This window comes from Diospyros lotus, chromosome 2 (assembly GCF_014633365.1).
Source record: "Diospyros lotus cultivar Yz01 chromosome 2, ASM1463336v1, whole genome shotgun sequence".
NCBI classification, from domain to species: Eukaryota; Viridiplantae; Streptophyta; class Magnoliopsida; order Ericales; family Ebenaceae; genus Diospyros; species Diospyros lotus.
Genome location: NC_068339.1, coordinates 8983894 through 9003290, shown reverse-complemented (window position 1 = coordinate 9003290; position 19397 = coordinate 8983894). Strand labels below are relative to the sequence as shown.

Here is a 19397-nt window from a genome sequence, read left to right as displayed (position 1 = left end):
ACTATAGTTGAAAGTTGAAACCAAATCAAAAACCACACTGAATTTGTCAAAATTAGATTTTAACCCAATAATGATGTTAAATTGCTACAACACCTAATGGGGCTTTTAAAATTCGTGTACAATGATTGATATTAAATATTAAAAACTATCTAAAAGTTTATTAAATCTTATGTAGTAACAATTTTTCCTATGTAACAACTGTTAAATTTGATCAGCTTTTGTAAACCCTAACTCTAGTTTAATTACAACGGTTGCTTTTCAACAAAACTTAGGAAGAATTTCAAGGGTTCATATCCATGCAAATTTGAGTTTTATAAATAATCCCAAACTCATCCCAATGACTTTTCCTTCCACCATTCACAAGTGTATATTTGTACAGTGAAGACTATGGACCTACTCCCCCACCAAGGAAGAAAAACCTCAGAAATATGCCCAAAAAATAAATAGATTTTAAACACTTTACCATTAAAATATTATGTAATAAATTAATGTGTAATGAATTAAATGATTAGATATAAGAAAAATTATTTAATTAAAAATTAAATATTGACATACCAAAAAAAAAAAACAAAAAATTGGATTTCTAACATGAGCTAATTTCTACCACATAATTGTCTAACTCAATCCATGTTAAACTTGCAAATGACGAGTAATAATTAAGACAAAGTAAAATTAAAAATTTATTATTGTATTTTTGTAATTAACATGTGTATATATGTGTGTGTGTATATAGATGTATGTGTCTAAACGAGGGAGCATTGACGACCAATTAACTCAGCTATTTTGTCCCTTCAATGCTGAAGCTTACCACCATCACCATATGTGGACAGCTTTACCACCGAGACCTGTCAAGAAACCATCATCTTCATTTCTCAGTTGAAAAATGGACACCAGCTGGCTCCTGGCTCTTCTCCTCCTCCAAACAGTTCTCACAGAAGCTGCCCTTGGTGTTGGCGTTGGCATTGGTGTTGGCATTGGCGGCGGAGGCGGCGGAGTCTGGATTGGCGGGGGCGGGGCTGGCGGCAACAACAGCCCGGCAACCCCACCTGGGTCCTCAGCCCCAAAGCTGAAGAATGCTTACACTGCCCTGCAGGCATGGAGATCTGCCATCACAGAAGACCCATTGGGGATTTTGGACAATTGGGTTGGCTCAAATGTGTGTTCTTACAAGGGTGTTTTCTGTGGGGAGCCTCAAGAAGAAGTTGGTGGTGATCCAACTGGCCCAGCTGTTGCAGCCATAGATCTCAACCATGGAAACCTAAAAGGTACCCTTGTGAAGGAACTTGGCCTTCTTGCTGATTTATCTCTTCTTCATCTCAACAGCAACAGATTCACAGGCACAGTGCCTTACTCTTTCAAGGATCTCTCATCTCTCTCTGAGTTAGACCTCAGCAACAACCAGTTCTCTGGCCAATTCCCAACCCCAACTCTTCTCATTCCAAATTTGGTTTATCTTGACCTTAGATTCAACAGCTTCTCTGGGCCAGTTCCTGAAGATCTCTTCAACAGAAAGCTGGATGCTATCTTCCTCAACAATAACCAGTTTAATGGGCAAATCCCTTCAAATTTGGGGAATTCTCCAGCTTCTGTGATAAACTTGGCTAATAACAAGTTCTCTGGGAACATCCCATTTAGCCTTGGCTACACAGGTCCGAGGTTGAAGGAGATTCTGTTTCTGAATAACCAGTTGACAGGGTGCATCCCAGAGGGAGTTGGGCTGTGGCAAGATTTGCAGGTTTTGGATGCGAGCTTCAACTCACTGATGGGTCAGTTGCCAGATTCAATTTCTTGTTTGGAAGACATTGAAGTGCTCAATTTGGCACACAACAAGCTCTCTGGGGAGTTGCCAGATGTGGTTTGTTCATTGAGTAGTTTAATGAATCTGAGCGTGGCTTACAATTTCTTCTCTGGATTCAGCCAGGACTGTGCCAAATTGCTGCACAGCAATGTGGGTTTTGATTTCTCCTTGAATTGCATTGCTGGGAGGGCTATGCAGAGGCCTGAGCCAGAGTGCTCTGTGATCCCAGGAGGTGGCTTGAATTGCCTAAGAATTCCAGCAGCAGGGCCTCTGGTTTGTGGGGTATTAGGTGACCTTACTGGTTCTCGTTTTAGCACTTCATCTCCATGATAGAGAGAGTACAGTGAAGAGTTGGAAAACAGGTGGGTGATGGCTGTGTCTCATTAACTAGGAGCAGTTATGATTTTGAGCCTCCTAATTTGTTTCTTCATGAGGCCAGTAAATCTATATATATAATATTATGTCTTTCTTGTCTGGATAAGACATGCCCAGGAAATATTAGAAATAATGCACAAAGTCTGAGCCATTTTCCTGCTTCTGATTTTGTCCTGACCACCAACCAAATTTATAGCATTGAAAGTTCAAATCTGTGTGAATCTTAAAGATGAAGGGTCTTTGCCTACAAACCAATATTTAATTTATTTTATAGAGGGTCTTCGCCTACAAACCAATATTTAATTTATAGATATGTTTGTCCTTCAAAGATAGCTGTAATTCTTTACAGAGGAGCGTCGCCTGCCAGTGTAGCTGGCAATGAGGTACTTCGAAGACTACTATTTATGTTTCTTTATCTAACCTCTCTGAGTAGTTCATGGACTAAAACAGGATAAGACAGGAAGTGTCAGGGGGTGTTTGGGGCAGCGGTTTGGCCACTTATAAGCTGTCCTTTCTTTTCAATTTAAATATTATATAACTTTTTCAGTTATATATTTATTAAAAATTAAAAATTTTAAACACTATTTTAATAACTTTTAAAAAAATTATTCTCAACTTTTCTTAAAATATTGTCACTAACTTATTTTGTTAACAAAATATTTTATGATTTTGCTCTCTTAAAAACTCTAATATTTATAACCTTATCATTCTCCCTCTGTCTCTTTATTTTTTCTTTGTTATTGTCTTGCTTTAGTTTCTTTTTTTACGACGTCTCCATCTGCCTACAACCCCATCCCATTGCCATCGCCTCTATCTTCTTTCATCATCTTCATCATTACCTCCCTTATCTTCACCTGTATCTGTGGCTATTATCTCCATCGTCACCTTTTCCATCTCTCTCTATATATTTAATATTTTACCTAAATTTTAACATAAAAATTGTATTACTATAATTTTTAATAATTATATATAATTTATCAATCTTTAATGTTAAAAATTTTATTAGTTAAATATTAATTTATAATTTATTTTTAATAAAAATAATATTTTTATAAATTTTATTTATATTATTTAAAAACAAATCTATTTTAATTTTTTTAAACTAAATACATATATAAATAATAACTTAAAAATAGATTTATTTAAACACATTATTAACTTAAACATTAATCAATTTTAAAATTTTACACAGTGAAATGGTTTAAAAGCCAACTTAAAAAATGATAATCCAAACAGACTCTTGGTAACAGAATTTGTTAGCACAAGGCACGTGAAGCTTTTCACCAACCAGATCACATGAAACCTTATCTCCGGTGCCTCGGAGGCAATTATAAAAAAAGAACAAAAATTGCCACGTTCCCAATGCACAAGACCTTTACAGGCAGCTTTTTCTTTACTTTTTTACAAAAAAATTATTCCCACAATTTAAAGATGTGGTTTTCAAATCACAAATAAACAACTTAATTTTACCCCTACTATCAAGATTTGGAGTTACTTCACAGCTTTATAACAAGATAATAACTTCCTTTTAAGTTCACATGGGATAACTATTACTGAGGAAAACATGAAGTTTGCTGAGGAGCAAACACCCCAGATATGGACATAAATAAGCCACGGAATTGCAGAGACGAACAAGGGACAAGAACATAAAAATGGAAGTAGTTTACAACAATATCAGAATAAATATAGCCCAATTTGGTGTTCTTAGTCAATGTAAGGCATTGGATTTGGTAGCTTAAATGATCGCTTAGCCACTGCAAAGCCGAGCAAATCACTCCACTGATCTCCGGAGCTTCCATGAATTGTATAACCTTCATCTTCCAACTCCTTTCCCTTCTCTGATTTTGTAGGTCGTGGCCGGCTTGCCAGCATCTGCAGGTCCCCTTTTCGATTCATTGAAGTTACAATCATGTTAATGCATGATGTTGAACGAACGTGCCCGCCTAATTCTATCCCGCAAGTGGACGGATTATGATAAGTAATATAATAATGAATAGAGTGTCGTACCCAAAAGAACTAATTTTTTACGTTTACTCTAACTGATTTAACCTTAACCTAACACATGCTTTAACAATAACTTCAACTATAATGAAAACTAATTTACGAATAAAATATGCAACTAGAACAATTTCTTTGATTTAAAACTCACAAGACTAAGACACTAGGGTTTGTGAATTCATCGTTAGCCTTCTATGATTCAATTATTCATTACTTGGATCTTGTTAATCCTTATCTTAGATTAAAAATCGATGATCCAATTATAACCAAAAACCACTCTCGATAGTCATTCAGTTCTATGTATATATATGAGATTAACTATCTCTAATCAACCTTCGAATATATAAACATGCATTCAATCACGGTGATCATTACAAAATAATTTCATAGGGTATAATGGTATCTCTATCTATTATAATACCGTACATTATTTGCTACCATGTTTAATCTGTATTAAATCTCTCAAAAACAACACAAATCACAAATACGTTTCAATGGTGATCAAGTTCAAAACGGTATTATGAACATAACAAACAATCAACTCGAATGAATAAGAAAATAACAAATTGAGTAACTTTAAATCAAATCATTAGAAGTCGAGATTTCATTATTCACCCTAGTTATAAACACTTAGCAATACATTCTTACAATCAAAAGAAAAAGAAAAGAGTTGGAATTCATAGGAAAGATTGAGAAAGAGAAAGAAAAATATAACCCAAGAGTATAATCTTCAATCTTCCGTCGGATTCTCCCCTCCCCAAAACCCCTTAAACCCTCAAGAATAATTCTTTATATAGTGTTTTTTAGGTTATTAAAGTCGTGCACAGTGAAAACTCTTGTTTTCCATTGATTCTGACGGAGACAGGCCAAAATCGAGCTTTAAATTGAAGTTTAGAACGCTATCGCGATCCTACCGCGGTATGCTTATTGTTGTAGACTCGTGAGCTTCAGATAGCAATTCCTAAAGCGATCTTACAACGGTATGCATTTCGTTATAAGCCACTAAATTTCCTCCTTAGCCTCTTTCCTCTTCGCTTTTCACTTTTATCTCTTGTTCCACTTTCACTTTCTCTATCTTGTTTTAAGTTGAACGCTGACCATGCCTTCAAGTTTCTCTTCCACTCCTATCATGCAACAAAATCGTTTCTTTTTGTTCTATGTCTGCTTTGCATGTGATGTGTATCAATATTGACAATATTGAACCCAAAATGAGTAGTAATCATGTTCATTGAATACTTTAATGCTAAGTTTGAACCACTAAATAAGAGTGCAAAATATGCTGATCAGAACGCAATGCTTTGATAAATTGAACAGCTTGCCACCTATTATGAGAAGTCTGGTAGAAGGAAGTAGTTGCACTTGCATTGAGCAGAATTTTTCTGGCGTACCTTCTTTCCCAGTTGCTGTATCCCGCGTGTAGAAGATTCTGCTCTGTAAAAGTTCTATGAGATTCATCCCGGCCGGTTAACAGAAATTTGGTAAAGCCCAGCTGTTGAAGCTCCTTGTACAACTTCAAACTTGCCGGTAAGGCAGGCCCCTCTTTTATATTCACCCATTCATCAAAAGAGCTTTCATCGAATAAAACTTCAATTAACTGAAGCTGCTTAGTAAGCAAATAAAACGAGCCTTGATTAAATTAGGATCAGAGCTGATCATTATGAACTCGCATGAAGCAGCTCTGACCTTGTCACAGTTCACAAACAGCCAAGATCAAGTCATGAAGTGCATATCAGTTCAGATAGAAACTGATCCATGGCTACCTTCTTATTGGCATTCTTTCTTTCTTTTCCTTTATTTCTTTCTTTTGCCGCCACCCCTCCCACAAAAAAAAAAAAAAAAAGGAAAAGGAAAAGCAGAAGAGTTAAATTGTTGTGCTATGGTGCTTTTTTATGGCAGAAGAGATGAAGGATGGATGCTTTTCAATGAACAAACCCGATCATTTAGAAAGACAAGTTTGACAAACAAAAAAATGGTGACTAGTAAATTTGCTTAAACAATAGGGAAGAGTTGATGGAAGTCTTAATCCTTTTAGGTGAGATGGATTATATGAATTTGGCCCATTAATCATCTATGTTGAAAGAATTAATGGCATTCAATTTATTAGTTACAAAATTCAAAAAATAGTACTCAATTTCAGTTACAAAATCCTGTTTTAATACCTACATATCATATTTGGACATAAATTATAAATCTTTTTGTTCACCTACAAACTTTCTATTACACGTCTCAACAAATATATAGCATTCATCGTTGAACAATTAAGAAAGAAACAAAAATAGTGGCAAATTGATTTCTCTTCTTATCCCGAAATTTCAAGATGCCGCTCATTAGCTTGATGTTTTTATAATTTTTGCAAGGGTCAATTTTATAGTCATTTATTAGACTTGTTTAAATTACACTTATTATTTTTATATTTTTAAAATACCACCAACATTTTTTGAAGTCAATTATTGTGCTTCACATATCCCTTATTGTTAACCAACGAAAGTTAATTTTATTAGAAACTTTAAAATTCGCTTACAATTAAAAAAAAAAAAAGTATTGGCAGTAGCCGATAAGGGTGTTCAAATATAGATACAAACTAAAAAATTAGACTGGACATAACTCATCCGATCTTCAGTCCGGTGTTTGGTGAAAACCCATTTTCGGTACTTTACAAATATTGATGTATTAATTAATTTGGCACTTTATGCCAGTGAAACTTTCGTCTACTGGCCGAAAGACGAAAGGAGAGGCCCCGAAAAGCTAAGGGCCTGTTCTCTTTGTCGTTTTTGGGCCGTTTTTTGTTTTCAGTTTTTCAAAACACTAAGGGCCTGTTCTCTTTGCTGTTTTCAACCCGTTTTGAGTTTTCAGTTTTTTAAAACACTGAAAATGCGTTCTCTTTTCTATTTTCAAAAATGTATTTTCAAAAACAAGAAAAAAAAATTGTAAAGGAAACCCAAAACAACAATTTTGTTGTTTTGGGTGTTTTCAGTGAAAACACAGCCAAATTACCAAAACACGAAAAATGCTCCGCCCCCCCTCGGCGCACATACCCACATCTCTATCTCTTCTAGCCTTTCCCCTCTCTTCTCATTACACACACCCTGATCTCTCCTCTCTTTGTTTCTCCTCTCTTCTCTTCTGGTCGTCGACCGCCATTACCATCACCATCGTTAATCGCTTTCGCCACCGCCATCGATCGCCCCCATCTCTTAAACCCTAAAATCGAGAAGAGCGAAAGCTGTTGGAGCTAAAGAATTAGCTGGAGAAACTAACCTCAGACGATCAATCGAGACGCAAAACGCAAACCAAGAGATGAAGTCTCAATCTGGAAATGATTTTTTATGGTTTATGTGGAGTATTATATTATAATTTGTAGAAGTTGTGATGGGATTATATGTATGTATAGGTGGGCGCAGGGGAAGAGAGTGGATTTTGGAAAGAATGGAAAAAATGGCAGAATGAGATGAGACCTGGCAAGCTGCAACTATCTTCTGTTTTGGTTTCGTTTTCCATTCCCCAGCATCTGCCATCGCCAAACGACCGAGCATCGTCTCCCCTTCACCAATGGGTTCTTCCTGATTGCTGCTGCTACCCTCCCTTTCTGCGATTTGATTTTTTTTTATTTTATTTGAATATTAAACTAAATATGTATTTTGAGAAATGATTTTTCAAAATGACAAAAAGAATGTGTTTTTTAAAATTTCAAAACAGACACTCAAAACACAAAATTGAAAATGAATTCAAAACTCAAAACTAAAACACAAAGAGAACACCACCTAAATGTAACGATGAAAGGCCCAATCGGATCTCTTAGCCTATAAAGAACTAAACCAAGACTTCTTATAAGCGGCAATTATGATGTGTGCATTAGAAACTAGATTAGGTAGCTGACAAAACAGAACAAGAAACCAGAAAAATTCGCAAACAATGGTCGATCAAATTTGAAAACCAATTAAACGATAAAAAAACAAAGAAAAAGAGAGAAAACCAATTAACGGTTGAGAGCTTTGGACTCACCCGAAGCCATGGGCCAAACCGTACTAGAAAGGCGAGTTGGAGAGCAGGGTCTCATCAACGTCAAAAACCCCGGCGTCCTTTCCGTCGCCCGCGACCTCCACTGTCTTCGCGAAATCCAGCGCCGTACTCCGCGATTACCTCTGAATCCGACCGGTATCGGTCGCCAGACATGTAGTCCTTGACGTATTCTTCGCACTTTGCCGGAATCTGACTCCAGATCCCGGCAGTATTCGTCTCGACGGACAATCTCCAGCTGTCGCAGTAGAACTGTAGAAGCGGTCGTCACCTCGGACAATCCGGCCCTCGATGGCGGAGCTGTGGTTCTCCGGCGTGGTCCGTATTATTGGTCGGGCAAAGGATTTGGATAGGAGGCTGAAAATGAGCATTGCGACGACGCACCTGCCGGTGGCCATCGCCTGAAACCAAACAGAAAAACTCTTGTGCGATTGGAAACTCTCTTTTTCTGGTGGCGAATATAACAAACATTGTTATACTAGTCGTCCTCGCCCCCATCCCGCTTTGGAGCCCTACCCTAGCTTTAGAAATTAAAATTGCCTTTGGTGAAAATTATAAAATACTGCCAAAGAGAAGAGCCAACAAACTGTAGAGAGACGAAGCAGCTCCATGAAAAGACATATATATATGCCATTGGTCGTTCAAGTTAGAAGGGCTTGCATTGCATCTCAAATCAAACCCTGAAACCCAATTGTATTTCCAATTTTTCCACTGATGAATGTCTCTTTCTCTTTTCATGATCTTTCCCAAAACTAGTTGCAAATTTTCCTCTTTAGTCGCCTTCAATTTTCTTGGTTAAAAAAAAGATTTGGTACTTTCAAGAAACCAAACAGAAAAAACCGAGTTAATTCCGTTTTGATTCTACTAATTTGAACAACCAAACTCAGTTTTTTCAAAAATTGAAACATGCACACCCCTAGCCCCTAGCCTAAAGAGGAAGAGGGAGGAAGCTGGCCGCCACGCCATGAAAGAGAAGCACCATTAGAGAAAGGTCTTGCCACCGCCACCAATAATCAAAATCACCATTGCAAGAAGCCCCCTCCTCTCCCTCAGTTTCTCAATCGCTGCGTCTATTGTTGAACCAAGGAGAGAGAGAGAGAGAGAGAGAGAGACACACACACACACACACACACAACAAAGAAGAGAGAAAGAGCCATGACTAAACCTTTGGCCCCGGTTTTCAACGAGATAGAGAGAGTCATGGTTGAATTTTTGGCCATGGTTTCCAGTGAGAAAGGTGAAAGAAGATAGCTAAAATGATTAATTTATCCAATTTCCAATGATATAAGAAATTTCTGTCATTTTTAAAAATACAAAACTACCAGTTGTAACTTTGTTAAATCTCAAGGGTGCAGGTGCAGGTCAATCACCAGAGAAAATTTTAACCCAGTGTGTCGATAAAGTTAAAGGATAAATAAATTTTAACTAATAACAAGATGCATGATTAAGGGAGTGGGGGATAGGGTCCTCACAGAACGGGAAACATGAAATTAAACCAAATTAGAAGCAATTACGAACACAACGCAGGCAATTCTACTACTTCACAGCTTTATAACATGATATAACAACGTCGGCAAATATTCTTACTTCTTGTTCAGGCGAATCATGGACGAGCCACAATTGCACGAAAACATAAAAATGGTCACTAGTTTACAACTGTATCAGAATAAATAAATATCGTCCAATTTTGTGTTCTTACTTCTTGTTCAGGCGATGTAATACATTGGATTTGGAAGTTTAAATGATCGTTTAGCCACTGCAAAGCCCAGCAAGTCGCTCCACTGATCGCCGGAGCTTCCATGAATTGTATAACCTTCATCTTCCAACTCCTTTCTCTTCTCGGATTTGTAGGTTGTGGCCAGCTTGCCAGCATCCGAAGTTCCCCTGTCCGATTCATCAAAGTCATTGTTAATGGATGATGTTGTGGGCAGTTTTCTGAGAAGGCTGGAGAAAAGGAAGTAGTTGCACTTGCATTCCGTAGAACTTTTTGACGTACCTCAGTATAAGTCTTTCCCAGTTGCTGTAACCGGCATATACAAGATTCTGCTCTGTAACGTTTCTCTGAGATTCATCCCGGCCGGTTAACAGAAATATAGTAAACCCTAGTTGTTGAAGCTCCTTATAAAACTTCAAACTTGCTGGTAAGGCAGGTGCATCAGCTTCGATTGCCCATTCATTGAAAGATCCTTCATCAAATGTTTCTGATCTATGTTCAAAGCAAGATACTTTCAGTAACTTCAATAAAAAAATTGAAAAAAAAAAACTTTAATAAATTGCAGCTGCTTAATAAATCATATGCCCTAATAGCAAGGTATTTCTCACATGAATGTCCAACTGAATGAAGCAAATAAAATAAGCTTTGATTAAATTAGTATCAGAGCTTATCATTATGAACTTGCACAGAGTGTATCAGTCACGATTATGGATCAAGTCATGAAGTGTACATCAGTTCATATAGAAACTGTTAGTACAAGTCCAAAACTTTGAACATCTCATCTATTCATTTAAATGGGCACTAGAGTACTATTTCTCTATTTGTTAAATATACTCTTTGATCAAATATCACATTGAGTATTTTCATCAACCACAGAAGACTTTATTTTCTCATGCATTTTCATACTTTATCAAGATAGTGTCCAACCCAACTACTTTACCATTCATCTTTTTTTTAATGGTTTTTCATCTTTTTTTATGGTTTGGTTCACATTTCTTTTTGACAAATCTATCTATGGTGTGTGTGTATATCTATATATATATATATATAATTCACATCTTCTTTTAATTACCAAGATGCTCCAACGTAATATTTATTGCTTTACATTCATTGACCAATTTTGAAAAATACTCATCCTTATCTTTTCTTGATCACCCCCTCACTTATCAATACATTTTGGACTTCAACTTTTATGCATTCACTTAGCTCAAATCCCTTCTTTGTCACTCTTGCTTTAGCAAACTTATAAATATCTCTTTCTCTGCCATTGGTGTAAAGTTAATTGCACAGTTTTTCATAAGCATTTGATCTCATTTCACTTATAATCCAATTGCTTTTCATAAACTTTGTCCTGCCATCTATAATCCTATTTCTTCCACCACATAACTTTTTTTTCTTAAAAACAACTCTTTTGTCATCTTTTCAAATTTCAATCCCACCATTTAATTCTCGAGCCTTGCTTCTTATCAATCTTCCTCCACCCTTTTTTATCCAAAAATCGAGGAAAATAAGCCTATACCGAGTAAGTTAGCACTTTCTCGGTATAACTTTAAGATCCTTACAAGATAAACAATCCTTTAGGCTCATAAGAAGTCTATTTGGGTAGTCTAAGTCAGATATATGTCATTAAATGTCTGTCCCATCTTTCACAATAGTATTAGCCATAATGAGATTGTGTAATAACAAAATCCAGATACCTTTTCTTACATTATTTCTTTTTTTTTTAAAGCCAATTACTCTGTATACATCTCTATGCCCATTCACTTCTCTACACATGCAATCATTCAAGTCATCTCCTAAAATGATTTTCCTACGACAACCTCTTTAAACCCTCCTAAAATTTTGCCTTCATCTTGTCTGTGAATCTGAGTTATAGTGCATATATGCATTACATATAACTATCTCATCCTTCAAATCTTTTCCATAATAATCCCCGCACTATTTCTTGTGCAGTCCTTCCTTGAGTATCAAAATTTATATCCTAACTCAGCTAATATTTTACCCTACTCACCAACCCCATCTCATCTCTTCCAAATAAATAACATTACCCCTTTTCCTAATAACCGCATCCACATCCTCCACATATTTCAATATTCGATGATTTAAATCTGTGCTTATGGTCTTGGACAACTTCTTTACTCACATCCATACAAGAAAAGTAAGAAACTTAGCAAATTTAGCGCTACATTTGAGTATTATTGTAATGGCCCTGGCCTACTCTTTTTTTTCCCCCTCATCCTAGCCTACTTTTCACTATACTCGATCAGCATAGCACTTCGCTAAGAGAGTTACACACTAATAAAATAATATTTTATTTAGACTTCATGATAAAAAGATTCAATAATTTTCACGCTTGCTCTCAGGTACTTAACACAACTCTCCTCCTCAGTCTGGGGTACGTCATATATTCATATTGTCTTGGCGGCTCTTTAGGTGGCCGACTCGGAAGATTAAGTTTAGCAGTCAAAGAGGAAGAGACCTGATCTCCCGTGAAGATAGGTTCAAAGGTTGCCGTGCCAAAATCTCATGAAACTCGTGCGACAACTGCTTCGAACCACAAATAATATTTTCACAAGATCTCAAGTGGAAAAAAAGAAAAAAGTCACTAACGTTACCCAAATATTGGAGCACTAATTGGCACTTCTGCAAGGAAAACAAAACGTAATGATGACAGGTCACAAATGGATTTCTAGCCCATAAAGGAACTAAATCAATATTTCTTATCAGCAACATTGATATATGCATTAGAAGCTGGATTACGTAACAGAGTAATAAAACAAATCAACAAACCAGTAAAATTCGGTGACGGAGTTTGAAAGATTAATTGGCAATTGCAAACAATGGGCGATACTCGATAAGCTAGCAAGTCGATCACATTTGAAAAGCAATCAAACGGCTGACACCTTTAGACTCACCCGAAGCCATGGGCTGCGTAGTAAGGCACGTTGGAGAGGAGCGTCTCATCCACATCAAAAACCCAGGCGTCCCCGCCTTCTCCGGCGACCTCCACCGTCTTCGCGAAATCCAGCGCGTACTCAGTGATTACCTTTGAGTCCGATTGGTACCGGTCGCCGGACACGTAGTCCTTGACGTACTCTTCGCACCTCGCCGGAATCCGGCTCCAGATCCCGGCGTTATTCGTCTCGATGGCCAATCTCCAGCTGTCGCAGTACAAGAAATCTTCACTGGTTAGGGTCCAACCGTCGGAGATCAGGTCGGCACCGGCTGATCTGTGGTTCTCCGGCGTGGTCCGTATTATCGGTCGGGCAAAGGATTTGGATATGAGGCTGAAGATGAGAACTGCGACGACGCATCTGCCAGTGCCCATCGCCGGAAAACCAAAACGAAAAAGCTCTCGTATGATAGCTTTCTGGTCGCGAAGATATCATTATTATACTAGTCGTCCTCGTCCCCGTCCCCATCCCGCTTTTCAAACCCTAGCTAAGAAAATACTTATTTGATAAAATATGGATACCCCAAAGCAGGGCCAAAGAGAAGGGGGCCAATCTGGAGAGAGAGGAACCTCCATTACACGAAAAGGACATGTATTCGCCCTCGCATTTCCACGTTGTCTCTTCTTCTCCACTTGGTTTATGTAATTTGAATGCAGGTCTGATTCGTCTGAAGCATCCTTCACCGACTTTTGTTTTTCTTAACCAAAACAAAAGAAATAATAATAATACTTGCACATTGTCGACACCCATTACCTAATTACTAATATACTTTTAATTTAAACTCAAAGAATGAGAGATACATTAATAATTGTAAATTAAAATTTAAGTTAAGAATATATTAATATTTATATATTAGAGTTTAAGTGAATGATATATTAATAATTGATTAATAGAGTATTAATAAGGGTGTCAATAAGAATATGTAAGTAGTATTTTTTTAATAATAGAATCATAAAATAATTTTCAATTCAAAAATTAGGTTTTTTGAGATTAATTTAATAATTTATTTATCACATTGCACGAAAAAAATAAATAATCTGAAGTATTACTAATACTTTTATATTTTTAAGTTTAATTCGTGATTTTTTTTGGTGACAGTCTTTACTTTTTTAGATGAATGCTAGCTGCCATCGCCAAATACAAATTAAAGATCATCCTTTAGTAGTTATTTTGATCTTATGGAGTAATTTGATAACCAAATTTATATATAATAAATTCAAATTCAAACTAAAATTGAAAAGAAACAAACAAAAAAAAAAAAACAACTTATTTTACCAAATAATCCATTTTTTGAATAACCAATTTTTTTTAAAAAAAATTAATATGAATTTAAGACGTTTTAGTAAATATAATTATTATCATATATTTTTTAAAAAAAATAGTCGTATATTTAAATCAACTGAATTTATGTGGCTGAAATCAAAATCTTAATCTTAAATATCATAATTTGGATATTAAATCAATTCGAAAATTCGAATTTAAACCCAACTGTTCAGTTTACAAAACGTGACTCACGTGCTCTTGAGTCTTTTACTTTAAAAACAAGAGAGACTGTATATTCGAGAAAGGTAGGTTACGACTAGTGGCAGTAGGTATGGATATGGGGTGGGGGCCTCATTGATCTATTATATCCAATTGAAGAAAGAAAGGGACACAATCTGATGTGGCCTACATAATTTTTAGTTTTCCCGTAAGATATTGGTTAAATTTTAATTTCCAGTAATTGGATGATTAGAATTAGAAATCTAGGTACTTGACCTATAATAATATCATAGATTATGGTACATGTACTGACAGAACGATAGACCCAATAATAGAATCGAATTTATTTACTTGATGATGAAGTTCTATCGAATTTCATAGATCGGACTTCATCATCGATCATTAAGATATCATGGATGAGAAAAAGTTTAGGCTTCATGAAGCTCGATCAGGCTCAGATGAAACTTGGAGGCGAGACGAGAAATGGTGTAGTAGCGATAAGTGCGAGGTGTTGCAATGAGGGGATGACAATATGCCTTGGTGGTCGCACGAGGTGTTACAGTTGGGCAACGAGAAGATGCATCGCAGTCAACTCGGCGAGGCAGAATTTGCTAGAAACGGACATGGCAGAATAGAAAATAGGCGGCCAAGGGTAAGGGTGGTGAATCTGTAAATTGAGTAAAGATATTTTTATAATTTGACGACTTCAATCATTTTTTCATAAACTTGATTATTCGTACAAATAGTTTTTTTTTAATATTATATAGGTTCAATTTGTGTGTGGGTGGGGTGGGATATGCAATATATAATTCATTATTACTGCATGCGTTTCTGGCTGTGCAGTTGCGGAGAGAAAAGCGAACGCGAAAGCGGAAATTGAGTGGAGCGGACGGTGGAGAGAAGATGGTGCGCGATCAGTAATCACCATTCTTCCTCTTCTTCTTCTTCTTCTTCTTCTTCTTCTGCTCTCTCTCTCTCTCTCTCTCTCTCTCTATTTATGTTCCCTTTCCCCAAACATTTCATTACACAGAATCCATCGCCTTCGCATCATTACCACCCCTACGTACCAACCATTGAGCACGTCCTCTGCGCCTCCGTACTACTCCCAAAATGTCGTGGCAAACTTACGTCGACGAGCACTTGATGTGTGACATCGAGGGTCAAAATCAACACCTCACCGCCGCCGCCATCCTCGGCCACGACGGTAGCGTCTGGGCTCAGAGCGCCAGTTTCCCTCAGGTCTACTCCCCTAAAATTCACATAGTCTCACCTCTCTCTCTCTCTCTCTATATATATATGTGTGTGTGTGTGTAAATTAATGTTTGTGTAGGTTGAATGAATATGTTTATTTGCTTATTCTCTTGATTGATCGGTCCGGATGGATGATTGCTGTTTCACTGCAATGGTCATGAGTTTAGATCAAGCGTTTCGCTGAATATTGTTGCCTTCATCCGGCTGCTTCTTGAATTGGTCCATGTACTGTACGTCTTGGTGAATTTCCAGGATCGATCCAGTGCTGCTACGCATGTGTAATAGAACATTGAGATGAACGCGCGGTCTTTCTGTGTTCATTTGTGCGCGTTTACAGTTCACGGGAATGTAGGATCCGAGAAGGATAGGAAATCTCTTTAGCTTAATTAGCCCAAGTAGTTTTATGCGAATATAATGGAGGTTGATCTCTTTCAAATGTGGAATCTAAACCTGAGCAGTATTCTTTTTGGTTTGAGATCTAATTATCTATTATTTCAATGCTGAACGTGAAAAGTAAATCATACCGGCACTTCATGTCAGTTTTGAGTCGGTTATGTTTTTGTACTCTGCCTATTGGTTGTGAAAATTTCATATTCATCTCTTGGTTAAAGGAGTGTTGATAGATGATAATATATAAGAGATGCTTGCTTGGATCAGCTTATAGTTTCTTTTGGGAATTTTATTTCAGTTTATCTGAATTTCTTGCACCAAAATATGGTTTTTTTTTTTTTTTTCTTTATAAAGGATTTGATCGATATCTCAAACTACTCCTGTGGAAAAATATTTTCTTTCTTTTTAGGATGATTTATTTTTCTCAACGTGGAATTTTCAGATATGCTAGCTTCATGACCCTCATGCATTGTTAACACCTTTGATAAATCAATTTTGTTAGCTTCGTGTCAGAATTTCTCAAGACCAAAACTCCTCTTCTTAGAAGATTTCGGTAATTTTTTTCAAAAATTTTTTGTTGGACGCCATGACTATTTATTCCCTCGTCAAAGGAGAGAGTTCATATGTGCATGCGTGGACTTTTTTGGATTGTTCTGTCCTCCCTTCACGTCTTAAGGCCAGTCAGAAAGAGGATATATTCTGAAATCTTAACCTTGCATGTGTGCTTCTGTCACACCAAAACTAATGCTTGGTCTGGAATGAAGAGTAGCATCCGCTTGTCTATGTTTCTGAAAACAGATCCCTAAACGAAAACGAGAAAAACAAACCATTTTCATCTTTATGGTCAATTGGGAAGCTTTGTTTCCATCAATACAATTATGGTGCTGTCTTTACTGGATGAACTTTTTCTTCTTGCCAGTACGTCTAAGTAAATCTCCTATTACAACAGAAACCAAAGTCTACACGTGCATTCCATAGTTTGCTGCATAGTTAAAGTTGTCAATTTCAAAATCTGCTTTTCTTTTTTGTTGTTAATTACCTTTAGTGTTGCTATTATATATATATGTAGTGCATATGTCAATGTCTTTTATGTTGACTTTTCCCCCCGTATCGTCTGCCTGTATCAAAGCAGTTTAAGCCCGAGGAAATCACTGGTATCATGACCGATTTTAATGAGCCAGGCCACCTGGCCCCTACAGGGCTACACCTGGGTGGCACAAAGTACATGGTCATCCAAGGAGAGCCTGGAGCTGTCATCCGTGGAAAGAAGGTGATGTCTATGCACCTCAATCCTGCCTTTTTCAATCAGTTCTGTTGTTTCATTTAAATGGAATATTCTTTTAAAAACAACCTTCACCCTAATACGATACTGTGGTAACCTGCCAACTAAAACTTTGACGTAGGATTTAAGCATGTGCTCATTATTCTGAACCATTTTCTTTCTTATACTTGGTTCTGTCCTCTCCATGTCTCTGTTTATTTGGTATTCTTTATCTCATGCTCACAAAAATTTGGGTAAAATGTTATTTCAAATGACCCCCTTTTTTTCTGTTCCCGTAAAGAAGTTGTTCATCTTGACAAAAATTTATGCGAGTGCGCAAGTGTGTCTGATATATACAAGTATATAGTCATTCCCATGAAATACACAAGATGCGTGATTGCTTAATATTTGATTTGGTGGGTAATTGGAGTCTTTGGGGCATCTAATGTGAGACCGGTTGGTTGGAAACCTGCAAGTGTGTTTTTAGTGGAAACGTGTGCTGAGAATAACGTTCATGCATGATTGGAGTTAATACTTCCTTTCTTGATATATTCTGTTAACAAGAGAAAAGGTACAAGTCTACATCATGTTAATTCAGGACTAATGAACTTGCATCCATATATATATATCTAAATCCCTACAACCATCTAAATTGTACCTGTAGCCAGAGTGTGGGTAAACATTCCATTAGAATGGCCCGAAAATGAAGAAAATGGCCACAAAATTTCTAGTTTTGACCAAGGGGACTTGTTTTCGTACTGTTTATCTAGGGATCTGGAGGCGTCACCGTAAAGAAGACTGGGCAAGCTCTGGTCTTCGGCATTTACGAGGAACCTGTAACTCCTGGACAGTGCAACATGGTGGTTGAGAGGCTCGGAGATTACCTAATTGATCAGGGCCTGTAGGCCTAGCTCATTTCTTGTTGCTTCTTAATACCCCTCTTGTCATTCACTTATTTTATCGGTCTCTCTCTCTCTCTCTCTTTTAATTCCTTGGCTTTTAAACTCTGACTCAGTCTTATTCATGCTTTTATGGCGTGAAATGGAAGTGGAGTTGTTTCGGACCATTTGATTTGGGAACATGAACAGTTTTTTTCTTTTTTTTTTTTCTTTTTCCAAGTACGCATTGTTTTGTAATATTTTTTTTAGTGTATTATCTTATCACGGCCGACAAGTAGTATCTCTCTGTCACCCCTGCCCGGATCTTAACCTCCAGATATCTAATGGAACTACTAAGGATTTCATGGTTAAGCTCTTCCCAGTGAATTGGCATTGGCCCTCGCCTGCGTACTTTTTGGAATTCAAGCTATTTTAATTTTTGACCATCAAGTTATGAAGTTGAAAAGCACAGCAGGGTATGATAAAAGAGCGGAATTTGACTCGACGCTTGTATTTTTAATTTTTTAGTTATCTGTTATGTCAGAGTTGGATTATGTGAACTCACATCATTATGAATTTAAATTAAAAAATTGGTAACATTGTCATTATAACTTCATAGAGCATCATCAATATTTTAAATGAGCAAAATGTAACAAAAAGCCAAATCTCTTAATTGAAAAGAGAAAAAGAAGGGTGATCGGCCACCCGCCCCCCAACTAGACGTGCACCATCACGAACAAAAGAACAAACAAACAGACAAAGAAAAAGAAAAGGCAGGGGAATATTCATCCAATTTGCAGCAGCAGGAGACGGACTGAAAATATTCGATGGGCCGGCCCTCACCCTGATATGGGCTCAGAGATATTCCGTCCAATAGAAAATAGAAAGAATAAAGCAAATGTCCACAAAAAAAAAAAAGAGAAGCATGATTGAGATTTGAGAGAATTTGAAATTGGAGCCTACATTCCATTTAAATAAAGTGTTGTCCCTATCTTCTAAATACTCTTATATTCCTATATATATATATATATATATTGTTACCCATTGCACTTCACTTCACTTGTGTAATACCACGCCACCCACCACGACCCACAATCAAACTAGCTGCCCGCGGAAATAAATAAATTTCAAATTAACCTGTTTCCGGCATTGGAGCCATCTTTAATTCGAGTGGACTAGATTTTTCATGTTCCCTATGTGTTCAAGAATTGACAACATAGCGATAATAAAATTAAAAGTTTTTATATAAAATAATTAGTCTCAATTCTGTTTAATTATT

The 19397-nt window shown here is 36.8% G+C and overlaps 3 protein-coding genes and 1 pseudogene across 4 annotated transcripts; 2 read left to right on the top strand and 2 right to left on the bottom strand.

The window, feature by feature from the left end:
* The first annotated feature begins 758 nt into the window (after positions 1–758).
* LOC127796030 (leucine-rich repeat extensin-like protein 4) lies at positions 759–2420 on the top strand. Its single transcript, XM_052328067.1, has one exon. The coding sequence runs from the start codon at positions 884–886 to the stop codon at positions 2126–2128; it is 1245 nt and encodes a 414-aa protein (XP_052184027.1). The 5' UTR covers positions 759–883; the 3' UTR covers positions 2129–2420.
* A 1228-nt stretch (positions 2421–3648) lies between these two features.
* Positions 3649–9397, bottom strand: LOC127796029 (acid phosphatase 1-like; annotated as a pseudogene).
* A 301-nt stretch (positions 9398–9698) lies between these two features.
* On the bottom strand, positions 9699–13424 carry LOC127796028 (acid phosphatase 1-like). Its single transcript, XM_052328066.1, has 3 exons — positions 12818–13424; positions 10185–10394; positions 9699–10072 (listed from the first exon to the last, which is right to left on the bottom strand). The coding sequence occupies exons 1-3, from the start codon at positions 13228–13230 to the stop codon at positions 9895–9897; spliced, it is 801 nt and encodes a 266-aa protein (XP_052184026.1). The 5' UTR covers positions 13231–13424; the 3' UTR covers positions 9699–9894.
* A 1766-nt stretch (positions 13425–15190) lies between these two features.
* Positions 15191–18346, top strand: LOC127796027 (profilin-4). 2 transcript variants are annotated; one of them, XM_052328064.1, is made up of 3 exons: positions 15191–15577; positions 17112–17249; positions 18011–18346. In XM_052328064.1, exons 1-3 carry the CDS (start codon positions 15449–15451, stop codon positions 18143–18145), a joined length of 402 nt encoding a protein of 133 aa, XP_052184024.1. In that variant the 5' UTR covers positions 15191–15448; the 3' UTR covers positions 18146–18346. The 2 variants fall into 2 exon arrangements, with proteins under 2 accessions (XP_052184024.1, XP_052184023.1); XM_052328063.1 differs by having other exon boundaries at positions 17109–17249.
* Positions 18347–19397: the final 1051 nt, after the last annotated feature.

Coding starts and splice junctions, on each gene's coding strand:
- LOC127796030 (XM_052328067.1), top strand. CDS start 884: ATGGACACCAGCTGGCTCCTGGCTCTTCTCCTCCTCCAAACAGTTCTC.
- LOC127796027 (XM_052328063.1), top strand. CDS start 15,449: ATGTCGTGGCAAACTTACGTCGACGAGCACTTGATGTGTGACATCGAG. Junction 15,578..17,108: donor AGAGCGCCAGTTTCCCTCAG/GTCTACTCCCCT, acceptor CCTGTATCAAAG/CAGTTTAAGCCCGAGGAAAT. Junction 17,250..18,010: donor CTGTCATCCGTGGAAAGAAG/GTGATGTCTATG, acceptor CTGTTTATCTAG/GGATCTGGAGGCGTCACCGT.
- LOC127796028 (XM_052328066.1), bottom strand. CDS start 13,230: ATGGGCACTGGCAGATGCGTCGTCGCAGTTCTCATCTTCAGCCTCATA. Junction 10,395..12,817: donor TACGCAGCCCATGGCTTCGG/GTGAGTCTAAAG, acceptor CTTTGAACATAG/ATCAGAAACATTTGATGAAG. Junction 10,073..10,184: donor TGGGAAAGACTTATACTGAG/GTACGTCAAAAA, acceptor TGAATCGGACAG/GGGAACTTCGGATGCTGGCA.